The sequence below is a fragment of the Silene latifolia genome, chromosome X, assembly GCF_048544455.1.
Source record: "Silene latifolia isolate original U9 population chromosome X, ASM4854445v1, whole genome shotgun sequence".
Classification (NCBI taxonomy): domain Eukaryota; kingdom Viridiplantae; phylum Streptophyta; class Magnoliopsida; order Caryophyllales; family Caryophyllaceae; genus Silene; species Silene latifolia.
Genome location: NC_133537.1, coordinates 16,656,095 through 16,675,444, shown reverse-complemented (window position 1 = coordinate 16,675,444; position 19,350 = coordinate 16,656,095). Strand labels below are relative to the sequence as shown.

The 19,350-nt window shown below is 34.6% G+C and overlaps 1 protein-coding gene across 1 annotated transcript; it reads right to left on the bottom strand.

Moving 5' to 3' along the window:
- Positions 1-453: 453 nt before the first annotated feature.
- Positions 454-16,679, bottom strand: LOC141623034 (D-2-hydroxyglutarate dehydrogenase, mitochondrial-like). The gene is made up of 15 exons (XM_074439068.1): positions 16,332-16,679; positions 13,779-14,137; positions 12,392-12,493; positions 11,463-11,510; positions 10,914-10,984; positions 10,332-10,450; positions 9,038-9,133; positions 8,530-8,639; positions 7,613-7,693; positions 7,212-7,312; positions 6,316-6,424; positions 4,233-4,338; positions 1,780-1,865; positions 1,565-1,690; positions 454-1,014 (listed from the first exon to the last, which is right to left on the bottom strand). Exons 1-15 carry the CDS (start codon positions 16,438-16,440, stop codon positions 919-921), a joined length of 1,719 nt encoding a protein of 572 aa, XP_074295169.1. The 5' UTR covers positions 16,441-16,679; the 3' UTR covers positions 454-918.
- Between the last annotated feature and the right edge of the window lie 2,671 nt (positions 16,680-19,350).

Genomic DNA, 19,350 nt, shown 5'->3' with positions numbered 1-19,350 from the left:
AGAAACAAGGAAATCAGGAAAACGGGGCGGGATATTGAGATAGATATCTAGGGTATCCAGAGGATGGGGAAAGCCAAGGTGGTTAGAGTACGGTCGGCCGTTGAAGGTGCTGTCGGTGGTGATGAAGAGAGAGGAACGGAAGGAGTGGGTAAAATCAATTGGGTGAGGGAGATGAAAAAAATGACAAGAGTATGACGTAAAAAGCATATGTGAAATAGTAAAATCGTATGTTAAAAAGTACGACCCATTCGGAAATCACTCCAATTTATGCTTCAAAAACAATTTTCTTTTCTTTTTGAAATTCCTTGCTCAACCTGCATGTAGAAAGTGGAAACGCCTTTTACATGTGAGTAACGACGTCGTAGCAACACTGGCCATATAGCTCGTCACCTTTTTACCACGGTACACTTGTTTTTGCTACTCGAAAAGACTTTCGGCTGTCTTTTAAAAACATACATGAAATGTTTTTCTTTTATTTTTCCTTAGGAAGAGGGATGAACCCCAAAAATTACATTCAACAAGCAATGTACAATAGTAAGGACCCCAATTACCCCTTTTTGTAAGAACTGATTTTGTCTGACCATGATCATCGGTGTTTTCCGACACAACTTGACATGGCTTCTAGCGAGTTATTATGTTCAATGACAACTTCAAGATAATACACACCATTACAGTACACCAAAATCAGAGTATGCAAGAACACTACAGACCTACAGTAAACCAAAGTTGAAGAGAAATTGACATCTTCATGATCTTGAATTCTTGATCATAAACAGCTACAAGTCCCAATAGAATTGCTTGGTATTTCCAGCTTAAGCTTCAATCAAATGTTCAAGCAGTCTTAAGAGTAAATTGCATGTCATAAAACGATGCCTGTTCTATTTCCTGCCAGTACTAGGTTGATAAATTACGGTTACTTCAGTTCTTGCTGCTGAGTGAATGTGGAAGAACTTTATATGGGTTTAGTATGCACTTCGGGTCCATCAAATTCTTGATTGAGGCCATCAATTGCACCTGCATTTTACGCAGATTCATTCATGCATGTTTCTAAAAGTATGATTCGATTCCTAGACATCGAAATAGTTCAAATCTGATATAGATTGATAATTGATTCGCCTGCACTACTAACAAGAATCATTTACGGAGTATATAAATTCTGCTTATTACCAATTAATTTCAACTTATCTGGGATATTTGACAGGTATTTGAGTGTGTGATTAGTTAAAAATTCACAAAGTAAAGCTCTGGTTAAAAAAAAATGCAATAACCAGGGGAAAACTGACAAGATAACACATTCTCATGCCCGAGCAATGCATAAAAGGGAGAATGAAAAAACTCAAGAAACTACTGGATCTCTATCGATTTGATGGGATAATGGTAGAAATGCAGAAAAGAAGTCAGACTTGAAGAGATGGCCTTTGCTTGGTAATTTTCTTTCAAGAATTTGAGCGGAAGGGCGTAATGAGAAATCAATTAACATAAATACACAAGACTGCCAGTTTGCTTAGTAAACCAACGAGTACTAAAGAACAATAGACTAAAACTACCAACAAGATGTACTTACGACTTCGGGAGACTTGCTGTAGTAAATCTTGTTTGCTTTCATCAGTCCAACACCGTGCTCAGCACTAATACTCCCACGATGTTTAGATGTCCACTCGTAAACAAAGGGCTCAATTTGCGCTAAAATCTGCCACCAAACTTAGCTGAGTACTCCACATAACATTCAGCATTCTTTTTTTTTTTTCGTTACTTTTCTACAAGATATAAGAAACTTACAGCATCATCATACTGAGGAGAGGTTATATTGAGGTGCAAGTTGCCATCTCCCAGATGGCCATATCCGACAACATTAGCTGGATGACCTACACAAAGAGTCCATGTTGCAGCTAAACAGAAAGCTAGGAAGACTGAAGTTCGACATATTTTACAAAAAGCTTCATAATCCCCTATATGGCTATATCTACTACTGAGTACAAGAATAGGTGAAACTCTCATTTTTCCGGCCTAAAAATATTTCCTAAAGTTGGGCTTAGTATTTTTGGCATATACTATAGGTATGATGAGTTATAAATAGGCATAATTTTTTAAATGGAAGTATTTATAAGATTCAATATTTTACATTCCCCACAAATTTATATCCAGTCTTTTTATGATAAAGATATTCTTTTATTTTTGTCTAAAGAATTTTACAATAAAAATTCATTGACATTTTAAGAAGTTGCGGTTAAAAAAATGTTATTAGTAAAAAATTACAAAATAACATCATTACTTTCTCGGTAAAAGAAAATTTTTCATTAAAAATACTCAATTCATGACTTCTTACGATTTTAATTTTAAGTTTTCAAATCAAAATATAATGAAAAGAAACATGAAAAATAAATTGTCAATTTAAAATTTATAAATAATACTCTAAAAAAAGTAAAAAAAAAAACTATATATACCGTGGGGTCTATACTAGTAGATAAATTACTCATATAGAAGGGATGGTAAAGTGAGAGGCTGAACTCTGAAGTTCCACCTTAAGGAAACATTTGGTTGGGGGGTTTCAGGGAAATGAAAGAGTGAAATTAGTCAATTCTCTTACTTGATGTTTGTTTGCTACCTTTTTCCATTCCCTTTACCGATTTTTCAGTGTGGGTTTAGCCCTCATTCTCCCCCCACCCACCAAAGTGTCCCAAACCCTTTCCATATTACCTTTACTCACCACCAACCTCTACCCTAAACCACCAGCTTTCACCACCAACAATCACCAAAGCCACCCCACCAGTACCACTTCACCCGACCCCACCACCTTAGTGACCCCCTTACAACCGATCGCAACCACACCCATCCTCATAATCACCACCTATAACCCTAAAATATCACTCTCTCACACCCAAAAACACCAAATCTGGTATTTTTGGGGGTGAAGGAGGGGATTTCGGAGGTAGAGGAGTGACTTTTTAGGGTTATGAGGGGTAGTTTCCATTAAAAGATTCAATAAATGTTATTGATACTCGATATCTACCCAGTTTCAGAATAATAACAACTAGTATTGGTGCCCGGCTTCGCCCGGGCTACCTCTACTTACCATTAATTTTTTTTTTCATTAAATAAAATTAGTTAAAGTTGCATAACCCATAAATTTATCATTAATATATTTTTCTATTTTTATCTTAAAATTACGGTGAAATAAATTTTGAGACAAATTCAATACTCCCGCTATTAATATTTTACTCTTGTTAATATTGATAATTTCACTACTTCCGCCGTAATTATTGTTACTTTCACTATTGCTGCATTAATATTGATTATTTCACTACTCCCGTTATTGTTTCTACCACTTTCACTAATCTCGCTAATAATATTGTTACTTTTACTATTCAAATGAGTGATTATTATCATATAACTATATCCAATGTTATTAACATTCTTTTCTTTAAAGACGAAATTACTTTTACTACTTAGGAATGCAATTTTAAGAAAATTATATATTTATATAAATATATTACATATATGCATTAAATCAAATCGAAAGAATTATGCAATATTATATATTATGGAATCTAACTTGAAATATTTATAACCTACTTATATTATATTTTTTTATGTTAAATAATTAACATCTCTATACATCTAATAGACTATAAAGTTCAATAAAATTGCATAGATTTTAAATTTAATATATAATTTTAAGATGATAATAATTAATACCATAAGTGTGCATGTTTATACTAATTAATTATTTTATTTTAAGGAAATTGACCATCTTCTATAAATATTTAGGAAAATTACCAAGCATCTTTTTTCTTTTAGTCTCCTTGAAATTGACCATCTTAATTAATTATTTTATTTCAAGGAAATTGACCATCTTAATTAACTATTTTATTTTAAGGAAATTGACCATATTTTAGTCTCTTACAAATGTTTAGGAAAATTACCAAGTTTTTATATAATTTAATTTTAACCCAAACTATATAATATTTGCATTGAGATCCCTTTAATCGGGTCCATCACACGGTGCTAGTGATTTAAAACTATATAGTATAATTAATTTGTATAACTTTCTTTAGTTACATTGAAGTCCCTTGGTTTCTGGATTTAATATATGGTATTGATTGATTGATGGCAAGATTATTGCCAGAAAGTCACAATTTCCACAGTTGTCTTCGAGTTGTCCCGTGTCTTAAGGCTGGCCATAAAAAGGACAACAGTACCAGAACTAAAATGATATAATATGTATGAATTACCAAGGCGTGTCCGCATTTCCTCCACAAGATCATACATTTTCTCCACAGGAATAGACAAATCATACTTATATACAGCCCCTGACTTCATCAATGCTTCTGGTACACCCTAAAGCATATCAGAGTAGAACATTTCAGCAATTCCGGTACTACTCACAAAATGAACTAGAATTTGGATTGAATGAAAGGAGTACATGGTATATGAGCAAAACAAAATTAATCTTATTGGCATTCAATACAAATAATGGAGTACTTTCGGAGTAGATAATAAACGGACACTTCTACAAGTCTACAACTTACAAGGACACCACTTAGGTTCAATCAAGATGGAGGAAAGGTACCAAAATACTTTTGTAAATTATGCATATATCACACGACGTTACGAGTATGCTATGCATACTCGGAAAGAAATGCAAACAGTAGAGCAAGACAAAGAACCTCATTTTAAAAAAGATAAACAAAAGCTAGAATAGCTACATCTCGCTGAAAGTTGCTATACATATGAGACTATTAAAATCCAAGCGATGTCCACATATTTGAGCTTTAGTCTTTACTTTCATGTACTCCGCCTATATGAAATTCTTTTCGTTATAGTTTGAAAGTCATGCTCAGGGGAATTTTCCTGCTTCCTAATGTGAAAAAAAGCCTTGATACTAGTATTCTTTTCAATTTCGAGATTGCTAGATTTTAGAGCACTATTGTGCACACTTAGTGTGTGACTGTGCTCTTAATAGCTACGTACAATTCAAATAACCCTTTTTTAGAGGTGCTAGTCAATGAGATTCACTTTCTATCTCAAGCTTATTTATGCCCTTTGCTTATGCTTAATACTAGAGACGCCGTGATCTCTGTCATCTACTGAATGTGTGCGACGCTCTGGTGATTGAGGCCAGAGATTCAAGGGCATGCAGATCTGCGAGCCTCCTAATTGGCGATCCTTCATAGCACTTGTCCTCCAATAATTGCATCCTCACTGTGAGAGATTATGATGCTCGGACTCGGGTACAATGTACGGATACGGGTACGAATCCTTGTGTCCGACACTTAAATTTCTAAAATCAACGATACGAGGACACGATTAATTAGTGGATACGGCAACTTTTGGACACGGTCAACGTATCCATTTTTTATATTTGGACACGGTCAACACGTATCCAATCTTATATTTGGACTCGGTAATTTTTTTTTTTATATACATATATTTAGCTTTTTATTCTCTTTATTTATTGGAATTAAAAACGAAGCATAATGGAAAGTAATAAACGTATCTTAAATTATACGGGTAATTTTATTGTCTTGAAGTATTAAAGAGACCAAGTGTGACTTTTCCATGTAACAATACAGCTGTCGCCTGTCAAGCACTACATCCCACTATCCCAGTCCCACCTTCACTTTAAAAATAGAAAAAATAAAAGAAATGGAGAGAGAATTTATTAAACGTTCCCTATCCCCATACACCTTCCCCACATTTCACCTACCCCATACATCTTCATCTTCTTTACCGTGCACATCTTCATCTTCTTTACTGTGCACACTCTATCTAGGGCTTTAAAAAAAAATATCTACTTCTCTGGCAAACTGGTTCTTCGGCAACTCTTTTGGGTTGTTGACAATGACGTGTCCATATTTCTGGAAGCCGACCGGACACGAATTTCGTCTCCGTATCCGGGTCGGGTCGTACGGACACGGGTACTCCGGGCAAAAGGGCGAGTCCGAGTATCATAGGGCCACTGAGAGATAGTAAGGGTTTCACATCACGTTTTGACTGACCGATATGAACCGTCGCAGACTATCAACGGCAACAAAGTAACATAGGTCTGCTAAATAGGCCTAGCGAGGTTGCATATTTTCACTTCCGAGCTTAATTGTAGCATACTGAACCAAAATCTAACATTGTAGGATAAAACGACTAGATAATTAGAGGACCAAGAAGGGAAGAATCCTAGATTTAAACAATTTGGAAGCATAAGATTAGTCTGGCTACAAGATAGGTCCTAACTAGAAATGCATGAATGGTAGAGCAAATGAGCGATGGACATTGAAGAATCTTCTTAGAAGAAAAGAAAAGAAGAGCATAAGTCACAACCTCACGGATGCGCCAAAATGAAGATGCTTGGTTAATGTCCTGTGCTATCGTCCCATCAGATATCAATCCGTTCTCCATTGAGCGAAACAAGAAGGTCTCAAGCTTCTCTCTGGAAATATAAGCAACGTCGACTACTTAGACCTATCAATGTGAATATCCATCATGCAACTCAAAGATGGGACAAAATAGAAGTATAACTGTGAAAGTGATTATTCCATTTCCAATGATGTTGAAAGCAATATAATGGAATAAAGCAAAATAAAACACTCAAGTGTCTTAGTATCTTAGATGGGGAACTGGGCAAGTAATAGTTCGTCGATGCAATACTTAGGCAACTTCCATTATGGATCATTCATAATTGCTTGTGTGTTTTAAGCACAAGGGTACGGCCATTAACATCCAACCATCCTTCCCAGTTACCCTGCTACAAGAGGGAACCTTTAAAGCACAACGATAATGTTTAGACTGGAGTATAATTGCAAAAACAAACAAGTGTACTACAATTATTCTCTTTGTATATCCATTTCTTTTTCTTTTCCTATTGTTAACCTAGAATGGAGGTAGAAGTATTATCTGAAGGTGACAGCCAGGCAAAGTAAGATGACCCCATAAAGCAGTAGCTTAAAAGGCTTCCACAACAAAAGTGTCTGAAGCTCTAGGTTATTGGTGATAACACCCAATCTCTTAGCTTTTGGCAGACATACACACTTATCTAGTTATCAGCGGTAAAAGAAGCAGCAATTTTCAACATCTCCAAACAAAAAGAAATGTAATGAACTGTTAACATCAACAGTCCAGCTTAAATCCAAACAGATGGCACCTAATGGCGATGCCTTTTGAACCCACATGTTTGGCGGCAAAATAATGACCATATTGATGGTTGAGAAAACACTCACCTATCATAAGATTCATCACTGCCTGTTGTCTCAATCAGGACATAAAAGTTGTGTAATGCAGGAGGCAGAGGATTTCTCACTCCTTCTAAATTATTCAGAACCTATAACACAAAAGCACAAGTCATTTTGTAACTCGACAAACATACTGAAATAAAAAAAAAAAAAAAACGCAGATTCATTGAAGTAAAAAGAAATCAGTGTCCATGTTAATGCATGAACTCCATAACCTAGATGAATGTACGCTTATATAGTTATATTAGTGCAATAGCTCATGCAAGAAATTAATATATGCAACATTAGTAAACTTAAAAGCAATTTCTGACTGCAAATATTTTATCTGGAACCATTCAAACAGTTGTAGCAACTAGCAAGTAATATTTTCAACAAAGAAAGATCTTTACCACATCCATTGCATGGCTATCCAAAAACTCAAATGCAGATAAAACCTCTCCAAGTTTCCTTTTGGCTTCAAGTAGAAGTTTCTGACATATATAGGCAGCAACAACATTAGTTTACTTTTTCATTCATGGGTATTAGGAATCAGAGTGAAAATTTGAACTTGGAAGCAATAGCCAAACGGAAAAGACGATATCCAGGGATAGCTTCTCCAGATAAGTCAAACAAAGCATGGTGTATACATAACATGGGAATACTAGCAAATCACTGAAGAACAGTAAAAATTTCTAACACTCCAGCCACAACAGTCAATACGGATTATGTTATTATCTTCCCACATGAAACATGTCATTTAAAACTACATTCGTGTAAGCACAGTAGGTAATTGAAGCAGCTATGATTTATGATTTCTTGCATTGTTCTTTTATTGAGGAAGGTATTTGATACACACTTTTAATGAAGGATCATCTATAGTTGATCGAAAAAATAATTCGGTTCAGGGTCACTAGTGCACCCTTAAAATGCATTTTGAGACCGCAAAAATATATGCAGCCAACTTGAACTGGTTGGTGGGCTTTTTTGTCATGGCATGGGCCATGTTAAACACAAAACAAGATTTCTGATGATCTACCACCAATCCACTACAGGCCACGAGAACAGATGCAAGAAGCACTAACAAATTAAAGACGATCTCCTCATTTACTATGCTTTTAGCGGGAAATTGTTAAATTCTTTTTCGGAAACATTGGATTTCCAAAAATATATAGATAGTAAAATCAGAAGTTCCATATAACTACCCACATCAAAGTACACTCTACAAATATTCAATAAAAGAGCAATTTTAACTACAACTACCAAGGAGAAATTCGAGTGAATAATATATCAGGCCTGGTACTATTTATTCTCTGAAGAAGCTGGATACCTGACAGCTGATATAGTCATTACAAGCCAGAAAAGCAATGTTGACAGCAGCAAGCTTTGGTGGAGTAAGGATAGAGACTTTCGTCACAATACCCAGCGATCCTTCACTACCTGCATCCAGAAAAGAGGGGAGAAAATTAAATCTGAGGGCTTCCAAGGACGGACGGTAATTCTTAAGGGGGTAATGGAGGGAAACAATGGAAAAAGAGGAGTGAGGTGATGGCGGTGGTGAAGGGATGAGGAAGGCATTGAGGGAGATCTATTAACCTCTAATGGGGGTAATATATTAACCTAGAGAGGAGGTGGATAACTATTACCCCACTTTATTCTCCTTTATTCCTCCTCATTTTCTTCCCACCATTACAACCACTTCCACCTCCACTCCAATGTTTTTTACACTATTACTCCCTTAACAATTACCCTCGATCATAATGAGCTGTGAACCAGAAGCTTGTATTCTCCTGATTTCATTTGTAATAAATCACTAAGCACCAAAACTTACCACAAACCTATAAATAAATGCTTCAAGTCATACCCAGTATTATCTTTACGTAAGGTCCCAAGCATGTCCATCACAGAACCATCAGCTAATACAGCTTCAAGGCCTATACAAGAGTGCCCGCTTAAATGGGTATATCATTACCTGGTCAGGCACTTCTAGGATCAAGACATAAATATGACAATAGAAACTTAGAATTGAAATTGTTTGGCAAACCAAGTTATCAATAAGACAAATATGCAATTTGTAAATTCATCTGAAATTTCTGAAAATAAGCAAAAACTAGTAAGCTCAACATGTGTTATGGGTCAAAACTCAACAGCATCTTAAAACACTCTTTACATATCTCATCCATTATAGATCCAGTTCTATACGAGAATGATAAATTCTAAATAACATTCAACGAGTATATTGAATAGCACAGCTGAAAGCCGTTCAAGTCGACAAACCGATTCCTTGCCATCGCTTTAGTTTCTTTCAATGACTTACGTGGACTATGACGTGCGCGGAAGGGTGAAAACCCTGTGATGCTAATTTACCTGCTGAAATGGATTTAATTTAGTGTACCAGATGAAACTAAGATGATCTCTCTATGGAATTTTCGGCTGTCAATACCATATACCAACTCAAACACATGAGATGCCATATTTGGAACTTTCCATATTTTTAAATTCACATGATATCCCAGAGGTTTGACATATTTTCCACGGTAACCAAACGTTTATGTTTGTGATAATATCCTTGACGTTTGTATAGTTTGCCAACCATAAACAAACTGTTACATTCATAACTTCTAAGGTTATAATGGTTACATGTGTCATTCATAATGTTTGAACTTTGAAGGAAAGTTTGATAGGAATTTTTGAAAAAAAAATAATAAATGTGTAATACCATTATACTTTAACTTCGTATACATGGTGCCACAGGAAAAAAAAAAAAAAAACAAAAAAAAAAGCGGTATCATGTGGACAAACTGAAATAAAAGGGTGAACTAATTAAGTTTTTTTCAAAAACTTAACTTCCACTCAGCATTGATGAATGACACGCATTACTTAAACCTTAAAACTCAACAGATGTTACAATTTGGTCATGGTGGATAAGAATTACAAACCTCTGGGCTCTGGATAAACCTAATTTTTAGTACCTTGGGGAATTCGGTAAACATCAAGATACCATTTGAATTTTTAGATTTCAAATGTATTAAGCTAGTAATACAGCTAATAAAATATTTTTTCACACCATTTCCTTTAGTGCATAGCCTATAACAATCAAATACCACGTTAAATGTTCCACTTAGATATTACCCAAGACATTCCCATGAAGAGATCCATAACGAACCAAGCGCAAACCACCAGCATTAGTTGAAACATTTCCACCTATTTGACAGCTTCCTTTAGCACCCAAATCAAGAGGCATGACAAATCTACATCATTAAATAGATAAGTATGGGAAAAGGATACTAACGTTTCTCTTTGATATGAAAAGTGCCAAAAAAAAAATTCACAGTAATCCAGCATTCAAAGCTGAGCAAATATCTACCAAATTCTGAATAGAATGAATACAACATTATCACAAACATTTATCACTATCTTAAAGCCTTAATCTTAGTTTTCTTTTTTGAAAAGGAAAAAAAATGTGGAAAATATTTTTTTTGGTTCAACTGAGCGCACTATGTCGCGGGTGAGAATCGAACCTCCAACTTCATGGTTGGGATAAGAGAGCTCTTACCAGTTGAGCTAACTCTTGTTCTCAATGTAGAAAATATTTAAAGGTAAGGAAGCACCCTCATAGCTCTCATTCAAATTAACCTGATAACATGTCGTAATCTAAATGTTGGGACGTAACATAGACTACACAGAACTTTAAGGGTATACATAGAGGATTACCCCTCATTGTCCACAAAAGATTCCAAATTCTCCAATATGCATCCTGCTTCACAGACTAGGATTCCACTGACCTACATAATTTGAAATCAAATCATTTTCTAAAAAACAAAATGTATATGGAGGACCAAGAAGAGATTGTCCCAATACATAAAGTTTACTCCATAGTATTAAATCTCGTCACTATATCAACTCACTCAAGCATAATACAAGACGTGAAATAGAACCAACATATCATTTGATCATTCACCACATTCTGTGTTCAATAAATCGGTACATCCCTTTGCATCTAGCAACAATATAGGACTAGAGGTATTGTCTACCGATGAATATTGAGCAAATATCGGCATAACAAAAATTCTAGTTCATGAAGAGTGTATGAAAAATGCAAAAGCAAAAACCTCCCTATGGTCTGTGCCAACCTAACCCTTCTACCTTAAGGATCTTCAATTTGAATGCTGAGTATCAATTGCCAAAATTCAAGATATCCTCCTAACAACTGCTCCACAAATGTATAATAGAACAAAAAGGAACACTTGGAAATCAGCATACCTTATCAAAAGATAATATCTTGTTCATTGCGCTCAAGTTGACAATAACCTACAAATTAAGAAAGAAAAATCGTTAGTATTGACATCCAAAAATGACACACCAATGCTTTACAGCAACATTATTACAGTTCATCAAAGGCTCTGCCTATGGCGGGAAAAGGAGGTTGGATGTATGCCTTATCCTTGTATTGAAAACACCAGAGTTTTTTATGTCACCCAAAAAATTGCATCACGCCAACTGCTACTACAATATATAAGGAGCAGGATATTTAGTTAGCCATATTGCTTATTCCATCGTGTATCGAAGGTAAAGAATCATGAGTTTTTGGCTCTTGACTGAGTCCATGAGTAAAACAACAAAGAATCCAAAATCAGATAACTAGATATATCATGCTTTGAAACACGTCGACTAAGAGGATAGCTATTGACTATGTTTCTTTAGAAGTTAAATTCAAACGTGTCAAGCATTTTACTTGTCTCAATTTATTAAACAACTTTTGGTCGCAGTGAGGTAATGAGAGGAGAATGTAAGTATCCTTTCCACTGCAATAAACATAAACGTGTTTAAACTGACTCATAACAAAAACGGGACAACCATCAGCTACTTTAAGGGGAAAAAATAAAAAGGCGGAGGATTTTAGGTATTATGCTTGTCTAGGTTTTTTGGCAAGCTAAAATCAACTGCTCAAACCTCAGACACTGATGACAGTACACACAAGTATCATTTCTACAGCAATCTTCCACCATCTATCAGTAGGACACGTATTTGACATGAAACACAGCTCTCACATAAACAATTCTACTCAAAAGTTGAGAATCTTAAGTGTGCCATTATCATACATGTAATACTTTACCCAATCAGATGCGCACAAAGCCACAAACCATAACCACACAGCGATTTTGTTCCATCATTTAAAAGTGTTATATTACCTCATCAAAAACAGGCACACTTCCCCCAACAAGACCTGTGTTACCACCTTGTGGAACAACAGCCAAATGCCTTGAACTGCAGTATCTCATAATCTGAGAAACCTGGAATGTGAACGCATTTAACTCAAATTAAATCAGCGTTGCCCACTTTCACAATTACAGAACACTTTAGAAATAGAAGAGCCATGTTCACATTCATAGTACCTTGGGCATATATATCGCAAGCTAGAGACAGAGAGTTGAATCTAATATGGATTCTAAGCTATATGCAAGCAAGTAAAGTCATACAGAACACTCAAACATTAAAACATAATTGCTATGTTAGTTCGACACTTCACTTTTGGTTGCATGTCAGTGATGTTACATGCTGACAAGATGCTCATTCGACGCGACCTGACAGGGCACTTCAGCACGTCAATATAGGCAAAAGATGCAAAATTTCACAAATCTCATAATCCGACACGCACCTGTCTGACACTGGAAGTCAAGTTGGATTAACATAGGTTTAACGCATAAAGCTTTTTAGAGTTTACATAATATTGGGGAAAAAAACTTTCTGACTATTCAATATGTGAGTCAATGAGCATCTGCGACAAAGTTTCTCTGTCAGATGCCAAAAAAGACATTTGACATAACGAGCAAATTTCCTGAGACATGATAAGTTATGTGTTCAACAACAGATGGAAGTTGTGTTCAAAATCATATGAAACCCTATCACATACAGCTCGAGTTTCTGCTACATGGGGAAGAGCATTCTCTTCAAAAATCTCACAAGATCTCCTAGGATTGACTCCCTCTAATTAAAGAATGCCTTCCATTTTAACTATTTGGTAGATATCAGAATAACCATCCATATACTTGGTGGGATAAGTTTCTAGTTGAGAAAATTTAAAGCCAGAATCACAAATACCATCCATATACTTTGTGGGATAAGTTTCTAGTTGAGAAAATTTAAAGCCAAAATCACAAATACCATCCATATACTTTGTGGGATAAGTTTCTAGTGGACCACTTGAATTAGAAGAATCGCTATTCCTAGCTATGTATTCCAACTTTTGAAATTTTGTGCAAAAGTGAAAACGGAAAGTATTTCTAAAACGACACTGGTTTTGGTTCATACAGACAAGGGCAACGGATTTTTCAAATTCCAAAACTAGTGAGCTATATGTAAAAGTAATGCTCTATATCACAAAGAAACGTAAAAAAAAAAAAAAAAAAAAAAAAAAAAAAAAAAAAAAAAAAAAAAGGAGAGAGCGCTAAGAAAAGTTTCCTATATTGGTCATTTACCAGAAGCAACAAAAGTGACGAATAATCTAGTTGTACAGAAGAAAAAGCTCCAGCTTAGAGCCAAAAAAAGAAAGCTATTGCTTTTAAAGTGTAATTTTACCTCCTCAGTGCTTCGTGGTAGAAGCATAATCTTGCTGAAGCCTTTGTATTTGTGCATCCAATCAGTGTTTGCTGACTGAAGCCTATCCGCATCCAGTATTACATTGTTTTCCCCAAGTATACTCTGGAAGTAACTAACGTCCTTAAAATTTACTTCAGAGAAGGAAGGTCTCCTCTCAACAGATTTCGCTTCCGAACCATAGAACCTTGACTGAACACCCAAGTTTCTTCTAAAGCAAGTACCCCGAGAAAACCTTCCATACTCTCGTAAGAAAAGGAAAGACGATTGGCTATTCTGCCTCTGCTGCCCAATATATGAGCTAAATGCTGAGAGTTTTCTGACACCATGAAGTGTAGACCCTGCAGAATATTTAAGTTTACTCATGAGTAGCCTTTCAGAACAGCTTAATATTAATTGACTTGAGAGAGACACATGGGCTCCACGGCACTTTTTGTCAAGTATATAATTGGCAAAATGGTAAGATCACTTTCATGTCACTGTAAAAAGATGCTAGGGTGGACAATGAGTACATTTTGCCAAACACCTATTTTGCCTCACAAATTGCATCACCGCCTACAATGAAACTGTGCAAAAGAAAATCATATATTTGCCCATGGATATCCTCTATCAAGAACTTTCACATGGACAATGGTATGGGCTATAATAAGTTCTTGTCTGATGCGGACCCGTAAGGCCTGCAGAAGACGAGCATGTAAGCAGGTGCTACGTGCTAGACATCTCGCACGCTATTTCTTCCAAACATTGCACCCGCCGTACTGCTACTCCATGATCCTTCTCCACTATAAATTTTAAATGACTGTACAAACTAATCTTTATCATATCCGACCTTTGTGTGATATGGTAGGTTGAGTACACTGTGGAGTATGTGATAGATGAACCAACTCAACCAAAACCTTAAGGTGATGGTTGAGGCCCAACTATTATAAATTATAAATATTCCTATTACGCTCCCTCACTCAAATGCCCGTTGGGCTTGAAGAGTGGTTAGTTGTACACCGGCTCCCCCGTACCGTGTGCTAGGTTTCCACTTCGAGTTTTTGAGAAGTTTTGAGGTTGCCAGGATTTGAACCCGTGACCTTCGGTCACACTGGCTCTGATACCATGATAGATGAACCAACTCTACCAAAACCTTAAGGTGATGGTTGAGGCCCAACTATTATAAATATTCCTATTAGTATGGGTTGAAAAAAGGCATTTGGCATTTTGGCTAGTGTGGTATATAGTGAAAAAAGGCATCAGAGACTCATCTACGAGCCTTAGGCAAGTTTAATATGAAGGGATGTGATTTGTAATTTTTAGTTTGCTAGTAAACTTACGGTTCGAAATAGCGCTAGTGGTAACGATCACGTCTTCGTAACTATGTCGTTGAGTGACTGAGTCATACTAGATATGGTTGTCGCAGAACTGGTAAACGTTTGTCGCGGCGATATTTTATCGAAAGCTTGTATAACTTAAGCACAATTTTTTGCCCTTCTTGTTGTATCTAACAAATGTATCACTATATTCCGTATGACGACCTTTGCTCAAAATCCAGCACTAACAAAATCGGAACATGGCTTATGAGTTATGACTATAGTGATACACCTATGTTATTCAGTTTCCTTACTAAACTTACAAGTACATTGTTCCAGTTGTTATCACTTGTGGGCTAGCTTGGTATGGAGTGATTGTTATTGGAGTAAAGAGCTTAAAACAAGAAGAAAATGGAGTAAATTGAGCTGGTATCCAAAGATAGAAATGAAGAAGGGAGGATAATAATTACCCCCATAAAGAGATGTAATGGTTACACATCTCTTCCCTTAGATAACGTTTTACCCTCTATTCCCTGGTACCAATTACCGCATCTCAAGCAAGCTTATAGGATTGTCCTTGTATTATTTCCCTTATTGTTCAATGTTGTTTTATTGGAAGGTTGTCATAGATCCGTTTTACCAACCTCCAGTTCCTACAATGTTCCATTGACAAGAGACGATGTTATTCACCTCAGAGGCCATCTTTCTTTTTCCTTCTACTTTACCGTCATTGATGGTTTCAAATAGTGAGTCATGTTAGTGGACGCGATCAAAACCGTTTTGGGTGGAGTTCACTTATCCTCAGCACTCAGATCACGGGCTAAAGAAGCGCTGACATACCTTATACTCCTATATGCTCCCTTCGTTTCAATAATTTGTTTACCTTTTTTCATCAAATGTAAACAAATGATTGTGAAAGAAGTAAATAATAAGCGCTACTCCACATATTCCTAAAATTTCCCCAATCAATCTATGTTAAAACCCTAATTCAAATCTACAAATCCGACATGTTTCACTCCACCTCTAATCTCGAATTATCCAAGCATCAATACTATACACAAAATCAGCATCAATTAAAGAAACTTCACCTTGAATATATCAATTTAAATGCCAGAAACAATATTTCTACAGACGAATTTCAAATAAAAGAAGTTAAAATTCAAAACATTTACAGCATAAACACTACGGAGTACAATAGAAGGTGAGAGCTGAGTTACAGTATAAGAAAAAGAGGAGAAACCTGAGCGTGAGAGATGAGAGAGTGGGCGTTGAAGATGGTGATGATCGGAGAGATGAATTGTAGGACGGCATCGCCATAGAAGTTGCATACAAGCTCGTCTTTTCTCCATTTCTATCTTGCTTATTTGGCTTCTTACTCCAACTGCACTTGTATTTTACTCCCTCCGTCCCGGTCAATTGTTGTCCTTTGGTTTTGGCACAAAAACTAAGGAAAAAGGAGAGGTCAATTACTAAATGACAAGTGGAATAAATTAAGTGTGAATAGGATAACAAATGACTGAGACATCTAAAAGAAAAAAGGACAACAAATGACCGGGACAGAGGGTTGCGTGTTAGAAGTTGGAACCATGAGAGTTTTGTTTTATTCGAGCGAGCGGATTGGCTTTATCCCCATAACTTGAGTTTCAAACTTTTAAGGGGACTCTATTTTGATCAACCCATAGATTGTAATAGTTATCTCCTCCTTCCTGATCAATAGTTATCTATTTTTATTTTTGGGTATATTAATCAATAGTTATTTATTTTCTTTTTTGGTAGATTTTTGTGGGGTATCTTTGATGTGTGAGTGGCGTATATGTTTTATGTGGTCCAAAATTATCCGTATCAATTTCCTTGGTCTTTGTGCTAAAAGGAAAAGATAACTATTGATTAGGACGGAGGGAGTATATTACAATTGGTTGTGTAAAATTTGAGGTTTATAACAAACTTTACCAATTTATTTATGAATGTCTCATTTATTTGTTTATCTATTTTATTTATAGGTTTCTCGTTTATTTGTTTAACTTTTAGGTTTTTCTATGTGATAGATACCTCTGTGTTTCTTCGAATTTTAAGTAGTACCCTTAGATTTTTTTAAAATATTAGTGGTACCCCTAAACATAGTAAAATGTTCTTAAAATATCCAAACTACTAAAAATCATGTTTTTAAACAATTCAATTTTGTAAAAAAAATATGTCTACGTTTGAGTAAATGATATTTATGTTAATGACATCACGAATTATTGCCAAAAAATCAATCAAAAGTGTTAAACTAAACATTTAAAAGTCGCGGATTAGAACCTTTTGATGGGTATTTTATAATATTTTCATTAAATTTTGGGTTACGGCTGATATTTTTGAAAAGCGAGGGTACCATGTACGATTCGAAGAAAATATAAGGGTACCATATAGAAAAAACCTTTAACTCTTTTATGTTATGAACTAGTTTTGTATCCCGTGAAAATCATGGGATTTTTAAGAGCCTTTTTTAGGTTTATATTTTTACTATATGATTCTTTTACATGGTTTTAATAAAAATTTTAATCATGAATTGATCAAATGATAGATATGTAAGTTTTATAATTTCAAATTTAGGTATCTCATAAATGGAAGTACATGATACCAATCCCTCGAAAAAGTAAGAAAATGTAGTAACATCGGCAAGATACTTCAATCGTATTGGAGTTTGTGGAACTTGATATGCATTAAAAAAAAGTAATCTTAAAAAGAAAGCATCTTATCTAAATACACGAAAAAAAAAATATGACCGGTAAATTAATAGAGCAAACAAAATATGAGAGCTCAAAAGAATATAACAAATATTAACAGATAAATTAGCTAGAAATTTACGAAAATGTAAATTGTTTTCCAAATCCGCATATTATCACAATTCCCACCTTATTCCCTATAAATAATCCCTAATAATAACATTAATAAAACTCAATATCACAAGAATAATGTCTTATCCATTAACAACGTTATACATAAATACCAATTGATTCAAAAGACGAATTATCATACCGATTGATTCAGAAACTTATATACCAAATTTACCAAATCGTCTCAATACAGAAGATTACTATATGTCAATTGATTCAAAACTAAAAAAAAAAAAAGTGTTTTATCTCAAAGTAGTAGGGAAAGTCTTCACCTAACCAATTATATTATTTCTTTCATATTCTACTTTTTTCTTCAACTTTGGATGATTTTTCCTCTTCTCTTTAATTTTCCCTGTCATTCAAATCTTAATCATTTATAACCGGTATATAAACATATTTTGACACTCGCTTAATTGAAAAACAAAAAATATATGTTTAAATAAGCTCAATTCTTGAATAATGGAAGAAAAAAATTTGATAAATACCTCATTTGAAAGACAATTTAAAGCATTCCATAATTAAAATTTTCAATTTGAAACAATATTATCAAAACATAGGTAAACACAGATTAGTTTAATAATCCTAACATTTAAATAAAAAAAAGTTCACACCTACCTTGTTTTTATGATAAGAATAACGATAAAATGTGTTTTGAGTTGATCCTTGTTTATACTTGAAATTTATTATTATGTTTTGGAAACAAAGAAAATAAAAATTAAAAAATGACACTATATAGGAGGGATTGTAGTTATGGAGGTCATTAAAATTGTGAAAGAGTGTTTTATGACTCTTTAATATTTTTCTTGGGAAGATTGAAGGGTAGGTAAATAGCTATTGATTTCTTTAGATTTATGTACATTTATTCCGTATTATTAAGTGAAATTTTTTTATTATTTATTTTTTTTTGTAAAAAAAATTATTATTTTTATTATTTAGAGTGTTTTATGGCTTTTTAATATTTTTCTTGGGAAGATTGAAAGGTAGGAAAATAACTATTGATTTCTTTAGATAGATGTGCATTTATTCTGTATTATTAAGTGAAAATCTATTATTATTCAATTTTTTTACAAAAGAACATTATTATTATTTATTGATTTATTATTGTATAAATAAGTATGCTAAGTGGCAATAACATATGACGTGACACGTGGCATTTCAAAAGAGGCTCAACATGCATTTTTATGTTATTATATACTTGCCTAATGTATAGTCTTTTTTAGCCTATTTCAACACGTATTTCTATGCATTTTCATATTGTTTTTATGGTATTTTGCCCCGAATTGGCTACTTTGGTTCGTTTTAATCATTTTGTAGAAATGAACGCGAAAGTAGTGGAATCGTACCCTTTTTCGTCCTTTTTGCATGCATTTAGAGGAGACGGGA